The sequence below is a fragment of the Mustela putorius genome, unplaced genomic scaffold, assembly GCF_011764305.1.
Source record: "Mustela putorius furo isolate JIRA1106 unplaced genomic scaffold, ASM1176430v1.1 tig00000083_pilon_pilon_pilon, whole genome shotgun sequence".
In the NCBI taxonomy this organism is placed as follows: domain Eukaryota; kingdom Metazoa; phylum Chordata; class Mammalia; order Carnivora; family Mustelidae; genus Mustela; species Mustela putorius.
Window position 1 is genome coordinate 6,832,806 of NW_025421273.1, and position 21,834 is coordinate 6,854,639.

General features: G+C 43.6%; 1 protein-coding gene across 1 annotated transcript in view; it reads right to left on the reverse strand.

Moving 5' to 3' along the window:
• The window catches only part of SETD7 (SET domain containing 7, histone lysine methyltransferase), a 45,610-nt gene that overhangs the window by 10,876 nt on the left and 12,900 nt on the right, over positions 1 to 21,834 (reverse strand). Inside the window, exons 3-6 of the mRNA XM_004768486.3 lie at positions 14,669 to 14,870; positions 9,992 to 10,181; positions 5,794 to 5,875; positions 2,956 to 3,073 (exon numbers count right to left, since the gene is read on the reverse strand). Of these exons, the coding sequence (XP_004768543.1) occupies positions 2,956 to 3,073; positions 5,794 to 5,875; positions 9,992 to 10,181; positions 14,669 to 14,870 (592 nt within the window). The remainder of the gene's footprint in view (positions 1 to 2,955; positions 3,074 to 5,793; positions 5,876 to 9,991; positions 10,182 to 14,668; positions 14,871 to 21,834) is intronic.

Consider the following 21,834-nt stretch of genomic DNA (forward strand, 5'->3'; position numbering starts at 1 on the left):
TCCTTTGCCTCGCTCCTGCTCCAGACAGTGGCCCCCGGGCCACAAGCCGCTGGACCATCTCAGGCTGGGAGAGCCTCCCCTCTCTCACCTCCCTGTCCAAGCCCGGCCCTGTGTCAGGGAAGCCTGCTGTGTGTGACTGCCTCCTGTGGTGGGATCTGGGCTCTGACCAATCCTCAGGTCCCTGGAAGCCCTACCGTGAAGAAGACGAGGCAAAAGAAGCAAGGAAGAACATCATTTGGAACCGGAACCATGAGGAATGCAAAGCTGTGCTTCAAGCAGAGTCCCTCACCTTTGTGACAAGTGGGGGATCCATGGGGACAGTGTCCCCCACTCCCAATGTGTGCTCTCATCTACAATAGCACTCACTCTCTGCAGGCACCAACAGATTCCCTTCTTCAAACCACTGCCCCACTCCAACCCATACCCCAGCATCTGCTGATGTCAGCACAGCAGGGTTTTTTTTGGAGCAAATAGGATTATGTTAAACATTTTAAATATTAGAGAGTGCACGTGGAGCAGCAGAGGGAGAGGGACAAGCAGACCCCTGATGAACAGGGAGCCCCACGTGGGGCTCAATCCTACAACCCTGAGATCATGACCTGAGCTGAAACCAAGAGTCGGAGGTTTAACTGACTGAGCCACCAGGAGCCCCTAGGATCACATTTTTATACAGACCTGTTGACTCTCAGAAGTGTACTGCCTCTCTTGCCCCTAAATTACAATTACGCTGTTATTTGTATCTGATTTTCATTCAATAAATACTTACTGATTGCCTCTCATATGTCAGGCACTATTTTAGGTGTAGGGGATACAGCAGTGATGAAAGTGAAAAAAATCTTCACAGATCTTAATATTCCAGCCCTGTCATATGGTACTGATGTATGGTACTTGGGTACCATCTACTTTTTTTTTTTTTTTTTTAGATTTTATTTATTTGACAGTGGTCACAAGTAGGCAGAGAAGCAGGCAGAGAGTGAGAGGGAAGCAGGCTCCCTGCAGAGCAGAGAGCCTGATGCAGGGCTTGATCCCAGAACCCTGAGATCATGACCTGAGCCAAAGGCAGAGGCTTAACCCACTGAGCCACCCAGATACCCCGGTACCATCTACCTTATGTTGCCATTAGTTATGTATTTTTCTTATCTCCCCAACAGAATCTAAAGATTTGTTTATTACTTTGGAGAGAAAGGGAGGAAGAGCAGAGGGCGAGGGAGGGAGAATCTCCAGCAGACTCCCCACTGAGCATGGAGCCTGACGCAGGGCTGTGTCCCATGACCCTGATGACCCCGAGCTGAAACCAAGAGTCTAGCTGACTGCACTACCCCAGCGCCCCTCCTTGACAGGATCTAAATTTCTTGGAAGGCAAGGAAGGGGCCCCATTCGTGTCCATGGCACAGCATAGTGAGTCTCGCCGGGAGACAGATTCTGCTATCTGCCAGCCGCTTGCACTCTGCTGGTTACTGTAGTTGTGACCTCGGACAAAGAGCTCACCCCGCTTCCTGGACCAGCAGCGCTGCAGACACAGAGGTCTGGCCATCACCGGGGGGTACTGTACTGTGTGCCAGACCATGGCTCAGTTTGAGGGCCTCGCCATCTTTGTACGATGGCTGTGAATGGGCAAAAACTTGATTATTTCACGGCATTTCCCCTGTAGTATTCCACAGCAGTAAGTGAAAAGGGGAAGTACATGAATGAGGGATATGAGCAATAAGTCCACGTCCCATTTGTTTAATGCAAGTGGGACCAGAAAGAGACTACAAGCCGTCTCAAGCAGTTGACTTTTTGCCCTTGAGTGGACATGTAAGGCAGTTTATTGTGACGCGAAGAAGCAAAAACAAAAACATCTCAGAATTCTGGAAAATACATCAAAGATTGTATTTTAAAAGCAAGAGGTGAGGGGAGCCTTGGTGGCTCAGTGGGTTAAGCCCCTGCCTTCGGCTCAGGTCATGATCTCAGGGTCCTGGGATCGAGCCCTGCATCAGGCTCTTTGCTCAGCGGGGAACATGCTTCCCCCTCTCTCTGCCTCTCTGCCTACTTGTGGTCTCTGTCTGTCAAATAAATAAAATCTTTAAAAAAATAAAAATAAAAGCAAGGGGTGATTATTCTTTAACTTTTTATTTTCGGCTTTTTGGGCAACAGAATCTTTCCTGCCTGGATACAGGTTACTGTATGACTTTTGCAAATACAGAAGTAGGGGGGCCTTCTTATAAAGGCCTCTGTGCAAGATCATAAATTAATTACTGATAGAATCCAACTGGATCTCAATTTTTCAGACCCTGGGTGTAGTACAGTACAAAGCAATTGCTGTCTTCTTGATGGGCGCCATCCCACTTTCTAGAAAATAGCTGTGAAACTTAAAAGAGACCCCAGAGAGTTCCCGTGTCCCTCCTGCCGTATGAGGCTGCAGTGAGAAGAGAGCCATTCATGAACCAGGAAGTGATTTCTGACCAGACACCACATCTGCAGACACACTGATCTTGATGTCCAGCCTCCAGAACTGTGAGAAATAAATTTCTGTTGTTTACAAGCCACCCAGTGTATGGTATTTAAAAAAAAAAAGATTTTATTTATTTATTTGAGAGAGAGGCAGACTGCGAGAGAGACAGAGCGAGAGAGTACGCAGGGGGAGCAGCAGGCAGAGGGAGAGGGAGAAGCAGACTCCCCCTGGCCCTCTGGCAGGAAGCCTGACATGGGTCTCGAGCGTGGGACCCTGGGATCATGACCTGAGCTGAAGGCAGGCGCTCAACCAACTGAGCAACCCAGACACCCCAGTGTGTGCTATTTTTGCTCTAGCAAAGACAACTGCTGTAGACAGTATCTCATCAATTTTACAAAAAAAGACTGTGTATTCCTTCATACTTCTTGCAAATACTAAAAGGGGCTAACAGGAAAATTAAGGGTGTTTGAAACCAAGCCCTGTAACCAATCAAGTTGATTCTCCACTTCGACCCCACTCACCTCTTGGTGTGTAATCCGGACTCCATTATAAAAAGACATAACAGTGTTAGGTCCCACCGCTACCTTTGAAAACAGTCCTTCTCCAGCACTAGAAATGAGCGATTCAGCAACATAAACCCTAAATAGAAAAAAGGGCCAAATCACTGTCCTTTTCATTTGATATGTCACTATATCAACCACCAAAATACCAGTACCGCTAATGAATCTGAAGCATCGGTTCACAGAAATCCAGTGAGGAAGGGAGGGAGGGAGCATGAGACGTTAAACCACAGTATTTGGCACTGGAAACTGAAGAACTCGTACTCCTGTATCTTTAAGGGTGTGTTTAAAATCCTCTCTCCAATATGGGTATTATTCTACACAGCCGGCCCTTGAAAAACATGGGTGTGAGCTGCAGGCCACTTACATGCGGATTACTTACAGTACTGAAAATGTCTTGTCTCGCTTCCTCATGACTTTTCTTTTCTTTTTTTTTTTTTTAAGTTTTATTTTTAAGTAATCTCTCCACCACATGGGGTTCCAACTCACAACCCCAAGATTAAGGGCTGCATGCTCTGCTGACTGAGCTGGACAGACACACCTCCCCCCTTGTGATTTTCTTAATAACATTTTCTTTTGAGTCTCTGACTTCACGGTGTGTAACATGTATCACATACAAAATACGTGCAACTCAACTGTTTATGGTATCGGCAAGCCTTCCAGTCAACAGTAGGCTCTTAGTAGCTAAGTTTTTGGGGACTCCAAAGTTACACGTGCATTTTCAACTGCACAGGGGAGGGGAAGGGGTTGGTGCCCCAACCTCTGTGTTGTTCAAGGTCTCACTGTATTCAGAAAGTGCTTGATATCAGGTTTTTTTTTTTTTAAACTTACATTTTTAGGGACTGAGTATTTTTACCATCTTCCTGGATAAGTAAACCATTTCCAAAGTAATTAAAGCTGTACCCAAGTTTGCCAATGCCAAACAGGAGGGAAAGACTGTTTCAACTTAGCCCCAAGACGAATCTTTCACACGAAAGTTAATAAAACATATCCAATAAGCACTTTCCAACAGAAGAGTTTATCACAGGTCTAGCAACTACAGCCCCAGACCCACATCTGGCAGCTGCGCCTTTTTGTAAATGAAGTTTCATGGAACACAGCCACCCCTATTTAGTTAGTGTTGTCTATTGCTGCTTTGGGGAGACAGAAGCAGAGCTGAGCAGTTGCAACAGAGACCCACAAAGCCTCAAATATGGGAAGTGTGGCTCTGTACAGAAGGAGTCTGCAAATCCCTGGATTCACAGGAAGACAGCGCTCATGATTACTGAACCACATTTAATAGGAGAGTATGTGTGTGCCTCGTCAACAGCTACATCAGTTCTCTGGGCGCTGGGCTGTAATCACTTTGATGGAACTGGTCATCCCTAATATGTGTTACATGGATTGTCTGCTTCTCCTGTGGACTACAGAGGACTGCATTATTGTTTCCGACTCTTTCCTCCTTCCCTATGGTAGAATTATACGTCCCGGTACTTTGCTGCTAGACCTTGTGGTGCTCCTTTGGAGTGGGGAGACAACGTACCCCTGCCTGGATCCCTCTGGCCTTGGCCGTAGGATCTACTTTGCTACTTGAACATGGGCAGGAGGACTACATGCCAGGACTCGGGTGGTAAGATACATGGTGAATTTCTGCCAGCTTCCTTGAGTTTCTATTCATCTCCAAGGGCAGAAGATGCCCTAGGGGGGCTGTTGCTCCTTTAGCTGGAGTCTTGGAACACAGACGTGTGAAATAGACCTGAACCCAACTTGAAATCTGGAGTCTAGCCTTGTTGAGCTGAGCCAAGAGGAGTCAAGTCGAGCCCAGTCGGAAGGAGCTGAAGCTCGGCTAACCTACAGAACCATGAGTGTAAAATAAAATGTGCACATTCATAAACCACTGTGAGTTTTGAGGGCATCCTTATATATCTTCATCACGACGACAGTAACAAAAAGGACCGACACACAGGATGGTTGTGCTACTGTGTTTTAGGGCTAACAAGAGACCAAACATTTCCCTTTGTAAACAGACCAGGGCTCTGTATCAAAAAAGAGGCCATTCATTCATTGTGACATTGTGGTGTGAGCCCTGTCAGTTTGACCAGAGAAGAGGCCCATTTTTCAGATGGGAACAGGACAGGAAGTGAATGGAAGTCACGCTTTGCGAGCCATGCTTACGAAGAGCGAGGCAAAGAGAGAACTATCTGCTGAGGGCTCTCTTCCTCATGAACAGGCCAGTTGCTGGGGGTAAGAATCTCGGGCTGAGTACTAGGGAAAGCCACACCCACAACGGCCAGCTGGAGTTTAGAGAAGATGGAATGGAGCGGGACTTGACACTTGGGGAGTGAGCTTAAAGAATCAGAAGCCCGTCATTTGTAAGCTGGAAGCTTGTTAGGTTTCTTATAGTCTTTCCTTCACTGCTGTTCTCCCTTCGTAAATCAAGAAATTGTCTAGCGTTCGAGACCCCCTGTGGCTGGGCTGAGCAAAGGAGGCATTCTGGTTCCTGCCCAGGTCAGAGGTTTAAGGAGTCTGAAATGCTCCCCTAGAGGCCAGCATGTGGCTGCAGCATCAACTGTACCAGGGCCCCAAGAAAGGGGACATCAGGCTTAGAGGGCTCTCTAGACGTAGATGTTTCCTCTGGGACTGACCCACGGCCGTTCCGTGCTTTCTGGGTGGAGAAACTCTCTCACAGGATTCCATACAAGCATAAAAACACTCTTCCTTGGACTCTATGGATATTTTCTTCTGCTCAGAGGGCTACAAAGGAGGGTTGGTTCCCACCACGAGGGTTATTTAACTTCCTGTAAACAGGTAAAAAGTTACCTCTCTGATTCATATGGATCTGGAAGAAGAGCACGGGTAGAAATGCAGGATGACGTCGATTTGTCAAAGTGGTACACCGAACCTGAAAAGCAAGAGAAAATCTCAATCTAGAGATTACCAAGTTAGGGAAGAGCTTTCAAAGCAGGAGTTAAATAACGAAAACTGTTATTCAAGTTACATCGACTAGGATAAACTCTTCAATATAAACGCATGGTCTTGAGATTTGCATTTGAGTTTATTTTTAGGTCTTAGTGAACAGCCCTCAGGCTTATCTCTTAAAATCCCATTTTTGGCCTTTAAATTTTCTTTCTTCACATGGTTTACAAAGTGCTTATGCAATTAAAAATTTTTTTTTAAATTTTTTATATATTTATTTGACAGAGAGAGAGAGATCACAAATAGACAAAGAGGCAGGCAGAGAGAAGGGAGAAGTAGGCCCCCTACCAGGCAGAGCGCCCAATGTGGGGCTCGATCCCAGGACCCTGAGATCATGACCCAAGCTGAAGGCAGAGACCCAACCCACTGAGCCACCCAGGTACCCCGCAATTAAAAAATTTTAATCAAGAACCTGCTTTGTCATGAAATTTTGAGATCTCTCTGGTCAGATTGGGTTGGAGGATGGTTTTAGAGTTTTCTTTGGTTTTCTTCCTACTAGACACCCTTCTGTAGATTCCAACCACCCAGCCCTGGCAATTGTCCCCTTCACTAAAAATAAACATTCGCCTCCCCAGAATTAAGAACAGAACTGCTTTTGATAAGGCAAAAACAAAGTCTTCTTATTTCTATAAAGGTAGTTCAGAAGCCAATCAGTAATTTATTCCAGAAACTAAGGCACACAACTGTTCTAGAATTAACACTGGTTCTCTGCAAAGGATTAGCCTCCGAGAATCTTCCCAGAGCACAATGAAGATATCGTGCTCTAATCCCTCCTAAGAAACACATTTTAGAACCAAAGGTTTACTGCTTTTAGGCACTAAGGCATTACAAATCATCACATTAAGCAACTCCTCCAAGGTTACCAGGTCCTTCTGGTTTTTGTTTGTTTGTTTGGTACAATCACAAAACCCAAATCAGTGCCTCAAACTAAAAGTTGAAAAAGCGAGCCAGATCAGGGGCACCTGGGTGGCTCAGTGGGTTAAGCCTCTGCCTTCGTCTCAAGTCATGATCTCAGGGTCCTGGGATTGAGCCCTGCATCGGGCTCTCTGCTCAATGGGGAGCCTGCTTTTCCCTCCTCTCTCTGCTTGCTGATGTGCCTACTTGAGATCTCTCTCTCTCTGTCAAACAAATAAATAAAATTTTAAAACAAAACAAAACAGAAAAAGGAATCCAGATCAGTCAGTGTCTAGCTAGGAAACAGACCATTTGCATATTTCGAAGAGAGGATTTCACTCAGGGAATTGGTTCTACGGAGCACAGAGGAATTGAGAAGCCAAAGGCACCAGTGAGGAACCCAGAAACTGGCAGGAGCTTGCAGCCAGGTAACCCTAAGCTGGAGGGACAAAGGTGGAGGTGGTGTGTGGGTCTGGAGAGCTGGGGTATACCTGGCTAAGGAAGCTGGGATGTTGGGGGGAACCTTCCCGGTGGCAGATGGAATCAGGAGACAGGCCCCTGCTGGACACAGAGACAGCTTCTCCCTGATGCCTTCCCTCTCTGTGCCCCTGGCCAGTGCCTCCTTGTGGACAAACCCAGACAGAAGCCAACGCATAAGCGCCTAGGAAATGTGGCCTGCAAGGGGCAGAAGCCCCCCACCATAAAAGCAGGGCAGCAGAAGGCCGAGAAATGCATTGGGGGCCAACTGGTAACGGACCAACGCATAATCCATTAAAGGAAGTCAGCTGACAAAAGAAACAACCCACATTTTTAAATGAAACTTTTCTGTGAAATACTTGTTCTACTGTGAAGAAAATCTCTGAACTCCCCCTTTCCTTCCTTAAACTAAAGCTGTCATCACAAAGGTCCCATGTGCCAGCTATACGGAAAGCCCCACGTTAGGGATGGGGCAGAGGCAAACGGGAAAAGCATCCCGGGCTGCTTTCAAGGGGCTGATGCGGTCTTTTCCAACACACCCTGTCCCTTCCTGTTTTTCTGCCACTGGCCAATGCTCCGGGCCAATGGAGCATACCTTTTATGTTTCCTCCTCTCCTCTGTAATTTACCACGTCCTTTGGCCAGAATCCATTCATTCCCTCGACCGACATTAATTCTAAGGGGCAAGCCAAGGCTTAGGACGGCACAGGAATTACCAGAGAAAGGAGTTCCTTTGTGGAGAAGGTGAAGAGATGAGGCAAGAAGAAAACCCAGTGTGAGCCCACCATGACCAGTTCTCAGGAAAATAACTCTCTGAGATTATCATCCTCACTTCCCAAAATCTGTCGCTTACTCACACCAAGAGGAATGCAAAGAGAACAATAACTTCTCTTATGCTGTTGTATACTTGGTGCCAATAGCTGTGTTTTATAATGAAGAAACAGATTCCAAAGGGATACATAACTTGCCCAAGACCTTACTATGGTAAATGTTAACACTGAAACCCAAACCAGGTGACTCTCAAGTTCACGGCTTTTACTGCTAAAACATGCTACCACTTCTGAAGTTTTAAAATGGGCATTGCCCATTGGGACCCTCCCCTGGCCCAGAGCCCCTCACTTCTAAACACGGCAGCACTGTCTCCGTTCAGAACTCATGTGAAGAGCACAGAGAGTAGAATTTGAAGTGCGAAGATTACTGTTTCACTTAAAAAAAAAAATCTTTTCATTTTGGAAGGCTTTTAAACTTATAGAGAAGTTGAAAAGATAGTACAGGGCACCCCAATACTCCTCACAGTTTCTTGTAATGATAACTCCTTAAGTTACATGGTATGTTTGTCCAAATTAAGAAACCAACATAGCTATGTTACTATTAACTAAGCTTCAGACTTTTTTTCGGATTTCACCAGTTTTTCCACTAATGCCTTCTTTCCGTTCCAGGATCCTATCCAAAATCCCTCACTGCATTTAGGCTGCCTCAATTTTTAACTTCAAAAAAACAAAACCCGAGACATTTAAAACAACCAAGTTGGACCTAAGTGTAAATGCTAGATTTCCTATTTTTGGACATTCTCCTCTGGAGATTCTCCTTTGGATCACAAAGAGCTAAATATTATTTAGAACGATTAATGCATAGATTTATTCTCTTCTCTCCTTCTTTTCTCCGTATAACCTAATTTAGGATTAGACACACAGGCTTATCTTGCTTTCAAGGAATCAGACCAATTTAAACATTTTGTTTGTTATGCTACCCAAAATACAAAATCCTGGTTTTTCTCCTTGTTTTTTTTTCTCCCAGACTTTCTACAGCAAATAATTTTATACTCAGAAAAAAAATGCTTAGTATACCATACTGTATTTCTAAAAGGAAATAGGATTTTTTTCTAATATGGATTCCACCGGACTCACTCATGTATCCATCACGTGCCCCGTGGAGATACTGGGCTCTGAAGGAGGCAGGGGATACCAACATGGATTTATCTTTCCCAACCAGAGCTCAGGCTGAATCAGTTTTACAATTTGTAACAACCCAGAGATTTACCTAATTTGATTCTTTAATATCATTAAGCTGTATTTCAGTTTTTTTTGAGATCTAACCTTTTGAAATTCACCAAATTTCTGCTATCATCTCTTTGCTTTTTCCTTGTCTCAGAATTATACAGCTATGCCTTTATCCTGACTTTTTAGCATCTGCTACTGAAACGCATGGCATCTATTTCCCCATCTCATTGTTATTTGGCTTGGCTGTGTGATCTGCTTTGTGCAGTGAAACGTAGGTGAACGTGACATGGTGTCCATTCCAAGCTAAGCTTTCAGAAGCAGCACAGGTGTCTACTCATGCACTGGCTTCCTGGGACCCACCTGGGAAAATCTTGACCCAGGTCACCAAAGTCCCTTCAGACTGGGCCCCAAAATTAAGACGTATAAGGTATAATAAGATAAGAAGCCTCAAGTCCAAGCCATGTCCAGCCCAGCCCAGCCCAGCCCAGCCTAGACCAGCTATAGTACAGCTTGTCAGCCAACCTGTATGTGAGGTATTGACATGTCTATTATACAGCAAGGCTTTTAATACATGATTCAAGTGGTCTAGACAAAGAAATTCATTTCTCTCAAATATGCCCTAACAACCTGCTTTGGAATTAGAGCAACTCATCTGAAGCAGATCCGACTTACTTCCCGGCACCAGCTCAAAGTGAGGTCTTCCTTCTTCAGTGGACATAAGGGTAGCCAGTTTTCCCTCTATCATCTCTCCATCAATGAATTTTCCATAAAGGGCTGTCCTCTCATCAGGGTACACATAGGCTATCTTCTCTCCAGTCATCTCCCCGTCTTCATTTACTTCTCCCACAAGGCTGCCTCCATCCTGACAGGAGAAACCAAAAGCCAGAAAACATTATATGTAGTATTTATCCACAGGACATGACTTCAAGGAATTTTTCTTGCGTACTGCCATCATTGATAGTGCTAACATGACAGTTGAAGAGCTCAAAGCTCAAAGTGAGTGAGAAAAACATGATGCATACCTCCCCAGCCAGCCCTATACAAATAAACTGCTAGAAGTTACACACACAGAAGCACAGAAGCCCGATTTAGGGAGTCAGAGACCGAGCCCCACTTTTTAATCCTGACAAGTTATCAACACTCTATTTTGGTTCATTATCTAAGAAGCAAGTGCACTGTACTTGTAATATTAGTTACAAAATATTAAAGGAGGTGTAACTATGTGTTAAACCATACCCAACATCATGAGGAGCTAGAGCAAGATGGTTTTACCTGCTGTTCATACCATCTCATTTCTCCATGTGGAATTTTTGGATTTCAGGTCCATTAGGAAAATCTTTAGTTCAAATGTATCTAAGAGTTAATTTAGTGAATGTGAGTAAAGAGTGTTGTCTGCATGTCCTAGGAGATAAACAAAAGGACTGTAGTCACTGCTGTTTTGAGAATCCTACACTGTCACTTTCTATGGCATTACAAGGAAAAGGGAAAAAAAAAAATCAACTAAATTTGATTCCCTCCCCCATCACCTCTTTCTTCCCACTTTCCTTTCTTTACTGCCCCCTTCTGTCTCCTTCCAGGAGAGAAGCCAGCTGCATTTTCTGCTTAACTGTCGCTTGCTTGCATTCCTAAGAGTCATTAAATACTTTAGGGCACAGGCTCTGATATAACTGTGCATCCTGGTAAGTGCTAGGGACACAGTAGGCGACCCATAAATGCTTTGAACTGAACTGGGATTACCAGTTCAATAATCTAATAAATAAGCTAATACACTATCAAAAAATTATTGAATCTAGGGTCCAAGCAAATTTCCTTTTTTCCTCCCCATGCAGAGGTCTTTATGGTATAACTGAAAATCTGAGACCTATGTGGGTTCAATATAACAACAGTAATGCCACGACATCTTCTAAAAGCTTGGTTATTTCTCCAACTCAAATTTCTAGAAACAGCTACTCAAAGTCAGTGGTGTAGGATGGCTTCTGGGTGATCTCAAATGCTGCTTACTGAGAGAGGGCAGGAATAAATAACACCAGGTCCATGATTTCTACAGCTCACCACAGTCTAATTGCTCTTTGGAGAAAAAGGGTCATGAATTTTAAAATGAACCACAGCACTTTCATAGAAAGAAAAACATTTGGCAGCATTTTTAACGCATAGAAAGTGCATTAGAGCTATCTAATTGCTCTCTTCCCAGAGTTAATTCTTAATAAGCCAGCATAAATGGGATGATACTTTCTGTAAGATCTGCCTTCAGGCTTTCAGTGGTGATTACTGAGCTGAAGGGTGTTAGCACACTTGTGCTCCTAACACGCCGTAACTAACATAAGCCACTGTCACTCCTTATTAGTGCAGAATTCTGTCTTTCTAGGCTCTCACATTTTTTTTTCCTTAAGTACTTTAAACTTCTGGTCAGGGAGGTGGTGAATGTATTTGTCTAGTATGATAAAGCAGAGATTCTTCTTTTATTTTCAAAAGAAGGTATACGTTTTAAAAACAGGTTATTCATTTTTTTGAGAGGGACAGAGATAGAGAGAGCACAAGCAGTGGGAGCTGCAGGCAGAGGGAGAAGCAGGTTCTCTGCTGAGCAGATGTGGGGCCCGATCGTGACCCTGGGATCACGACCTGAGCCGAGGGCAGACACTTAACTGACTGAGCCACCCAAGCGACATCACTGTTCCAAGGTGAAAATCTGAAGGACATAAGCTGTCCTGAGAGTAAGCTTATAAATACTGCAGGGCCAATCATGATTTTCCCTGCCTGCTCTGACTCCAGATCACAAAAATGTCCTTGTTTGCTGTGTCGGGGAGCGTCGAGGAGGAAGCCGCTGCCTTCTGTCCTCTTCACGGGAGAAGGAATCATTCATCTGATTAGTGAACAGGCAGGGTCTGACACCCAGTGACACCCATCTCTTTATTGGGTGGGGGTTAACAGGATAAAGCCAGCTGCTCCCAGAGGTCCTGCTACATTTTCATTCACGCTGTCCTGGCAGCTGCCGGTGCCTGCAGGCTGCACCTGTCCCCCTCTTCCGTCCTGTCCTCTCCCTGGGGAAGCTCCCTCAGGCAGGCCCTACTCCCCCCGGGGAGACCTGCTGCTGGTCCAACTGTTTAGTTCACGGGGGTAAAGCAGAGAAGCCCGTTTTGACTTCAGGTCCATACCCCATCTCCAATCCGCCACTGCCATTAGAATAAACCCACCTTGATCTCTGACACCGAGAGACACAGGTGTCTCGGTTGAATCTGAATCCAGGGAGAAAAGGGGGGGTGATTAGCTCCCTCACTGCCAAAAGATACCATATATAAAGCAAGTGTTATTCCAAGTTAATTTTGGATGCTCCTAACTCCCTAGTGCTTCTTCCCTAAGGCAGAGTCTCCTTTTGGCCTTTAATAAGATAATCATTAACACCAAAGGCTAAAATGTAGGCGCACCATTTAGGCAGTCAAGATGCAACTACATTGAGTGGAATGGATCCATTCATCTTGGTGCATCTTTGATCTCTTCGAGAGACTTTAATTGATCATCGTCGTAAGTAAGATGGCAGGTGGGAGGAGGCTCTGGTAATCCCCATTTTGCCTCTTTCCTCTATCCAGGCTCCCATAGAGGGTTCCACATTCTCTGACTTCATGATTCACTGTCATGTCAGCAGATCCCCGGTGCCAGGCAGCAAATGCTCCCCTGGCCTCCTCACAAGGCAACAAAAGTTTCGGTCTTCCTAAGCTGGTAAGTACCACCACCAGGTCCTTCTTCCTGCCTTAGAGGCAGTAACTGAAAGGACTTTGGATCTACTGCAGAGCCTACCAAGAAGATATGTCATTGCTTTGGGCATTATTTTAAACATGTTTTACAGTCTTCTTTCCTTAAGCCCTGTTCCCTAGAGTATAACCTGTTTTTTGTTTTTTTCTTAGATTTTATTTATTTATTTGACAGACAGAGATCACAAATAGGCAGAGAGGCAGGCAGAGAGTGAGGAGGAAGCAGGCTCCCTGCCTTGCAGAGAGCCCAATGCAGGGCTCCATCCCAGGAACCTGAGATCATGACCTGAGCTGAAGGCAGAGGCTTTAACCCACTGAGCCACCCAGGTGCCCCCCTAGAGTAGAACCTGTTTTTAAAGAACAATAATGCGTAAGGAGATTTAGCTGGGGCTGATTTTCCTATTACACATGTAATAGATCATTTATTTTTATTAAATTTTTTTAAGCATAAGAAGTTAGGGTTCAGAGTAAGAAAAATGCTTTTGTATTTTGACTGAAGCTCTGGAGAAAATAAAATATTACTATTATTATTATTATTATTATTTAAGTAAGCTCTATATCTCACACAGGGCTTGAACTGATAACCCCAAGATCAAGAGTTGCATGCTCTACTGACTCAAATCAGCGAGATGCCGTGGACAAAATAAAACAGTAGACAAAATATTTTCTAAGGTCTATTTCCTGGCACATTTTTTGAAAATTCACTAATAACAGATGGGCTATTTGAGATGCAAACAATTAGAACATTAATTCCCAACCCCATGGGTTGTGCCACATCGTTTTGCTTTAGTAAACTCCAAAAGTACTGGAAAATGTTATCAAATACTCAAAGGCAAGTTAATTTTAATCACTCTAATTTAAGCAACATAAGCCAAAAATCACTTATAAAGTCGGGAGTAGGGTTGTAAGAGCAAGTAATAATAGTGCAGCACATCCCCGAAGATGGGAAATTGCTGGGCCAGGTCTCCTGCATGAGAACCAGAATAAAATTAATAGCAACAATGAACTATTCCACCATCTCTTTCTATATACCAAAAGAATATTTTTATATATACATATTTTAAAATATTTTATTTATTTATTTTTAATTTATTTTTAGAAAGAGAGAGCATAAGCAGGGTGAGTGGCAGGCAGGGGGAGAGGGAGAAGCAGACTCCCCGCTGAGCAGAGAGCCCATGTGGGACTCGATTGCAGGACCCTGGGATCATGACCTGAGCTGAAGGCAGACACTTAACAGACTGAGCCACCCAGGCGCTCCCCGAAAAGAATATTTTTAAAAAGCAAATATTTTTTTATCTTTATTAGTGGAACAATAAAGCCATTTAGTTCCAATTTATTTGAATCATGAGTATTCATTCCTTTCCAGAATAACACCGAGGAGGAATGAATAGTGGCTGTGAGGATCCACAGTCTAAGAGGACAGCGAGTAACAGGGAGGGGCACACCTTGGCAGCAGCTGGGGGCTTCAGCTCCTGCATCTCTCCAGTCTCACAGCTTCATGTTTTCTAACACAGAGGATACATTTTACTCTTTATTGCCAGGAGCCCAAGCATCGGTTTAACCCATGTTACATTCCAGCAAAATGAACAGTCACCAGGCTTACTGGGTAGTATATCCAGCAGACTCCATGCCGAATGTTATCCTTGTACTGCCCCTTGAAGATCAATCTCCCATCCGTGTCATACTCCTGGGCGGGCCCATTCAGCTCTCCGTCTACATATGTGCCCTGCAGCACGCCCCCGTCCTCATAAGTGTACACTCCCTGGCCCTGCAGGGCATCGTCCACATAATACCCCTCCAGGGTGCTGTGAGAGAAGGGAGAACAAAAGGGAACAGTCAGACCATGACTCCACTCTCTTAAAAGAAAGGATCACATGCAAGGAACTGCATGCCCAGCTCTGTTTCGCTGCTGACCCGTATTCAGTGCACCTCCTGAATTCCCCACATCTCGAGGAAAAATACTCCAGAGATGTGGGTGGGATTAGGGACGGGGGGATTTCATTCTTAACTTCGCAGTTCCCATTCATGTTTTTTCTCTGCTAGCAGAAATAGAGAAGAACAAAGCCACAGGTGGAAACTGAGAGACCAAGCCTCATCTGAATACGTTTTCAAGGCTAAGATGCAGACCAATACCGGGCAAGAGGAATGGCGGCAGTACCCTTTTCATAAATAAAACACCCATGTTTAATTCCCTCAAGAGTGGTCCAGACATCACTGGGTTCTCAGGCTCTTTCAGATGGCCTGTATACAGTGGTTTTTAATAATACAGTCGTGGTTTAGAATGTAAATATCTACATATTTATTGAAGTCATTAATGTATTACTTACGTGTGACAACCATAATTGGTATCCAGTCAAAAGAATCCCTTCCATTTATTTGGATGATGTATGGGGATTTACTTCAGTGTAGGCATGTGCACACGTGTGTGTGTGTGTGTGTGTGTGTGTGTACAAGATCGGGGCAAATGGGAGGCAAGTAAGGCAGACCTCAAGCTGAACCTTATTAATAGCATTAGCAACCGCAGGTGTTGAGACCCCTCCTTCCACAACAGAAGAAACGCACAAGGGTGTGGCTCATGGGGAATCTATAAGAACCTCCCTGTCTCTCCCCTCTTAAAGAACTTTTTCGGCATTTCAGTATGTTTTCAGGATTAGCTTCTCAAAGACCATTATACCATGAAACTAACTTGACCAAAAATTTCTTCTCTGTACTGACACTTGCAATAAGGGAAAGAGCAGCTCAAATAATTTTTTAAATGCAACATGGAAGATGTTTATTTTATTTTAAATTTATTTATTTTATTTTATATTTTATTTATTTATTTATTTAAAGTTTAACGTGTCAGATGTTAATTCAACATGTAAGATGTTTAACATGTACGATGGTTTATTTTAACATCTGCAGATAGCGCTCACCCATTAATTCAACTAACAAACAGATATAGGGTGCCTTGTAAGTAGCAAGCATTGTAGGAGGTTCTAGAGAGCACGAGGAACACCACAGCAGAAGCTGGCTGGCATAAACTGTGTCATGCGAATAGACGGCATGCCAAGGGGCCACAGGGACTGAGGTGGCTGCACCTGGCTGTGGCTGGTCTTGCTTACCGAATGACAGATGATCTATGATTGTTAAATGAAAAGCACAAGCTAAATAACCGTAGCCTCTGATCACACTGTAATTACACTATGGGTGGTCTCCCAAGGAGAGAAATCATTGTTTCAGTTTTGTTTGTACTACCAATGATAAATAGGCTGAGTAAATTCAAGAAGAGAAGAGAGTGCACTTTAGCATAGCCCTTGCATAAATAATCAAAATTCTATATCAGCTGGAATTAATGAGATCCGACTCCCCCTATGGCCATTAGACTCCCCCCATGGACAAAAAGATATATATATATATATATATATATATATATATATATATGGCCATTAGGCTCCCCTGCCATGGCCTCTTCCTCTCTCTCTCTGTATATGTATATGTAACAACCTTGGGGAAGGATAGCTCATCAACTCACATAATGATATAAGAGTGCAAAAAATTACTTATTCACCTATCTTCCCATTTAGGTTGGCCAGATAAAATATAAGAGGCTCAGATAGGTTGGAATTTCTGATAAACAACAGATCATTTTTTATCATAAATAGGTCCTAAGATTGAGCAGAACACTTATCCTAAAATATTTTTTGTTGCTTATCTGAAAGGCCATTTTAAGCGACTGTCCTGGATTCTTATTTGCTCAGCCTAGCAACCCTATTGGCTAAGTTCTCAGGAGCATTTAGAACATGCCTGCGAGTGTTTGAGCAGAATTCTCCCCTGACATACTAGTCTGCCAATGTTTCTCAGGTCATGGTCAAATCCACAAAGCACAGGTCTTGGAAATCACTTAACAGTAATATGGACTCGCACATCTTCCCCCTAAGTAGCTTGTCTTATCCTCCCTTATACAGGAGCCCATCCTTGCTAGTCTCAACACTAAGAATCACAGCTATTTCCCTCTGAGCCCAAATGACAAAGACGCACAAATGTAAACTCTTAAGGCACTGGAGAGCAAAACTGATTGCAATGTTTTTCAGCACAGCTTGAGCAAACAGCTCAGCTCTCTTAGCGGGTCTGTAGGATAGCTTGGATGAAATCTGAGGACCACAGGAGCACGTGATCTCATGAACTGGGGCCTCCAGGGCCAGAAAAATGATGAGGCTCTGACATCCTCTGTCACGGAGGAAACAAAATAAAAGCTTCTGGGTCTGGGGTCAAGGGTCCTGCCATTCCAACTTTTTCTTCCAGGGGAGGTTGGCAAAGCATGGCCTACTGCGTGTTTCTGTAAATGCAGTTTATAGTCATGCATGTTCCTTCCCCGCGAACTCCGAGGATGCTTTCCTCCTGCAAAGGCACAATAGCAGAGTTGCCCCAGGCACTGTAGGTGGTCCAAAAAGCGGACTGTGTTTAACAACTCACCCCATATCGGAAAAGTTCGCTGGCTCTCGTTCTAGAGTCCCTGCTCACATAAGTTTATTCACTGGCCCCAAGCACACACACCTGTCTATATCTTACCTCACATACCATGGTACGCTTGCTTTTGCCTTTAAAACACAGGTAACCAAACGTTTTAAATCCCTGAGGACACAGTCAGGAAATCAGCCACGGGTCACATTCTCTCTCTTTTTTTTTTTCATTCAAAACAAAAATAACCTTGGGGGTAATAGTGACTATTCTCAAGCCTCTGGCATTTTTCTATTCAAAAAAGAAATATGCTGAGACAATGGCACTGTTTTGTGGCCACTAAATTGTTAATATCAGAGACTATCAGAGAGGAAACTACAGACAAGTGGCTTCCTCATCCTTCTTGCTGAAATTGGATGGACAGTTGCGTTTTGGAGGAAGTCTGCTCATCCTGGCTTACCCGGAGCCTGCCCACCCTCCCTGTGGAACCCTGCTTCCCCCAGAGTCCACCCGGAGCACCTCGCCCAGGCCTCACTTCTCACTGGAGCCTCATCGTGAACCATCGCAGAACTTCCCAGGTGTTGACTGGTGGTCACCTTCGTGCCCCACTCTAACTCGATTGTAAGCCCTTTGTAGGAACAAATTAGTCACTACCCATCCACACATCCCTCCCGGACAGGGGCACACAGCCTATCTTCAAGCGGTACTTCCTAAATGAAAGAATGGAAACGCAAACCGGGCTCATTTTGCTTTGAGAAGAGAGGACTGAGAGGGAACAGGACAATGTTACTCAAGGGCAGGGAGTACTCTTTCTGCTCGTCAGGAAGTCTCTTGAACTCTCCCTACTTCCTTTCTTCATTTGGAAACTGCAGCTACTAACAGGGTTAATATATATTAAGGACTTAGGAGATGATCTGGGACGTAGTGATTGCCCAAAGAAGTAATAGCTATTCTTTTTTTTTTTTAATTTTTTTTTAAAAGATTTTATTTATTTATTTGAGAGAGAGACAGTGAGAGAGAACATGAGCGAGGAGAAGGTCAGAGAGAGAAGCAGACTCCCCGTGGAGCTGGGAGCCCCCTATGCGGGACTCGATCCGAGGACTCCGGGATCATGACCTGAGCCAAAGGCAGCCGTCCAACCAACTGAGCCACCCAGGCGTCCCAGTAATAGCTATTCTTATTAAGCATGCACACTCATGGGTATGCTAATGAGCTTTCTCCTGAGAAACTGGGCTTTAAACAGCATCAGGGAAATAGTTATGAGATACTGGAGTAGTCAAAGACATTGACCAAAACAGCTTTAAATCTACTGAAAAAAAAAAAAAAAAACAAAACCAACCAACAAACAAAAACAAACCAACACACAGGCAAGAAAGTGTCCTCTGTCTGGAATAATTTATGAGTGACCCATTCCAGGGCAGAAGGACGAAATAAATGCGGAAGTGAAAAAAGTAACATGTATTCATTGTAAACCAAACCAAACCAAAGAAAGTACCACAAAGCCGTAGAAAGTAGGCATTCCCACTCCCCTCGCTCAGTTTGCCGTACGCCACGGAAGGCTTTGTCCTCATTTACATATCATGCACTTTCCCACCTTTGTTGTTTCTGCTTTAATGAAAATGGGATCATATTATATATAGTGTTCTTGACTGTTATTTCCTGAAGTCTCTTTCAACATCTTGGCAGATTCTTTAGTATGTTAAGAAACTTCAAAAATGGTCTTTCGACTGTTAGATTTTTCTGGCACCAGCATCGAAGCAAGTAACCAGAAAATGTGGAGAAAATTAAAACATCAACTTTAATTAAATTTCTTTCTGTACATATACACACAGACCATTGTTACCTGTTTTATCAAAGCTCCTGAAATTAAATGTCTGTAATAAATTAAATTAGGAAATCTAGCTTAAAAAGAAGGGAAATTTTATAATTATTTATCTAGGCTAACACATCTGCATTTTACTCAAATACTATTAAATTTTCTTTTTAAAATTCTCTTTAATATCTGAATACACAAAAGTGCTCTTAGGAGATGTGACAGCTTTGGCCTTTCCTTGGTATTCTGGGGACCAGGCTTTCCACCTTGTGAGGCATAAACTCTGTTCTTGTGAGGAATAAACTCTGTTCCCTTCCTGTCATCAGCTGTTGTAAAATAAGAATCAAGAGGGAAATTTTAAATGAATCATAATTCTACTTTAAATTCCCACTTCGAACCAGATTAAATTGTGACTCTTAGTATTAAAACATTGAACAATTATTTTGTGACAATATATATTACCTTTTAAAAAAAACTGAGATATAATTGACATACAGTATTATATTATACATTAGCTCTTAAAATATTGAACAGTAAGTAAAGATAAAGAACATCCCCCACAAACCCAAACCATCTGCTCCCGCTCTCTTTGAGAGAAACGTCAACTACTTACAAGGTGTGATAAGCAAGCTGAATGGAGCCCTACCACGCCTTCCCTGTGATAGAGTGTGTTGTCTATCTTGAAAGTTTTTTTTATCCTTTAGTAGAAGATCTGTGAGTCTGCAGGATCTGATTTTTATAAAGGCTCAAGATGACAGTAACATTTCTGAAGAGCAATTAGTGAAACTGAGCTTTGCTCTCTAAAAATAAATCCTAAGGGGCACCTGGGTGGCTCAGTCAGTTAAGCACTGGACTCTTGATTTTGGCTCAGGTCGTGATCGCAGGGTTGTGAGATTGAGCCCCTCGTCTGACTCTGTGCTCAGCGGGGAGTCTGCTTGGGATTCTCTCTCTCCCTCACCCTCCGCCTCTCCCACCTTCTCTCCCCACGCCTAAAAATAAATAAACGAATAATTTTAAGAAAACTCTGCCAGCTATTGTTATTGACAAATAATAGTAACGGTAATAGTGAGAAATAATAATAAAAATCCATCCTTGATCTTGAGGGCATTGTGCTAAGAGAAATAAGTCAGACAAAGACAAATACTGTATGTCCTGACTTACGTGTGGGATCTAAAAAAGCCTAACTCATATAGAAACAGAGCAGAACAGTTGTGGCCAGGGGCTGGGGGCAAAGGGGAGGCACTCATCAAAGGAGACAAACTTCAGACTAGAAGATGATTAAGTTCTGGGGATCTAATGTACAGCATGATGACTATAATTAACAATACTGTATCACATACTCCAAAGTTGTTAAGAGAGTAGATCTTCAATAATATCACCATTATATCAGGGGATGGAGGTGTTAACCAACCTTATTGTGGTCACCACTTCACCATATAAAATGTATCAAATCACCATGTTGTAAACCTTACATTTACACATATCATATGTTGATAATATCTCAATGAAGCTGGAAAAATGTACATACAGAGCAACAGGAAACAAACCCATGTTTTCCCATATGTACCTCCTAGGTACCCTCCCCCGCTGCAAGGTCTTTACAGGTGTTCTCACTCAATCTTCACAACAGCTTGGAGAAGTCAGTCTAATTATCCTCACTTTACAAATGAGGCAACAAGCTCACAGATCAGAGTTCTTCTGAGCTGCTTCTTTAAGCAAACTTCCCATCAATCTGCCAAGCTCTTACCAAAGTTGGTCAAGCCTCACAAGGAAGTAAATAAATTCACCCCAGCACTCTTTTGAACTTCTCACAAATGACAGCTAATGAGTGACTTCAAGAAAACTTAAAGCAAGCAAGAAAGGCAGTCGGGGTCAGGGCTATTTCCTGGCTCCTCGTTGGAGGAGAACGATGGGTGTAGTGAGAAAAGGAGGGCTCTGCGATTGAGCTCACTTTGGCTTGAATCTTAGCTCCAACACTCACTGATGGGTGACTGGGCAAGTTATTTAACCACTCTTTGTCTTTCTTTTAAAGATTTTATTTATTTATTTGACAGAGAGAGATCACAAGGAGGCAGAAAGATAGGGAGAGAGAGAGGAGGAAGCAGGCTCCCTGCTAAGCAGACAGCCTGATGTGGGGCTTGATCCCAGGACCCTGGAATCATGACCTAAGCCGAGGGCAGAGGCTTTAACCCACTGAGCCACTCAGGCGCCCCTGTGTCTCAGTTTCTTATGCAGAATAGGATTTTAAGCCTACTATACAGCTTGTCCCTAAGGGAACGTGTCCAGTGTTGAACAGATGATAGGTATTCAAAGTTATCCATTTTTCCCCATTCCCTTTCCTTCTGTATGTCACAAAAAATTCTGCCTTAATCAGAACAGTTCATGAGAATACAGACAAATGTATTTGTTGAGCCTGGTTCTGACAAAAGCTGGATGACTGTCAAGAATATAGAAAGAACTGTGACTTGTGCGGGAGGCAGGAATACATGACTTCAGAAGTCCATTTCGGCTCCAAT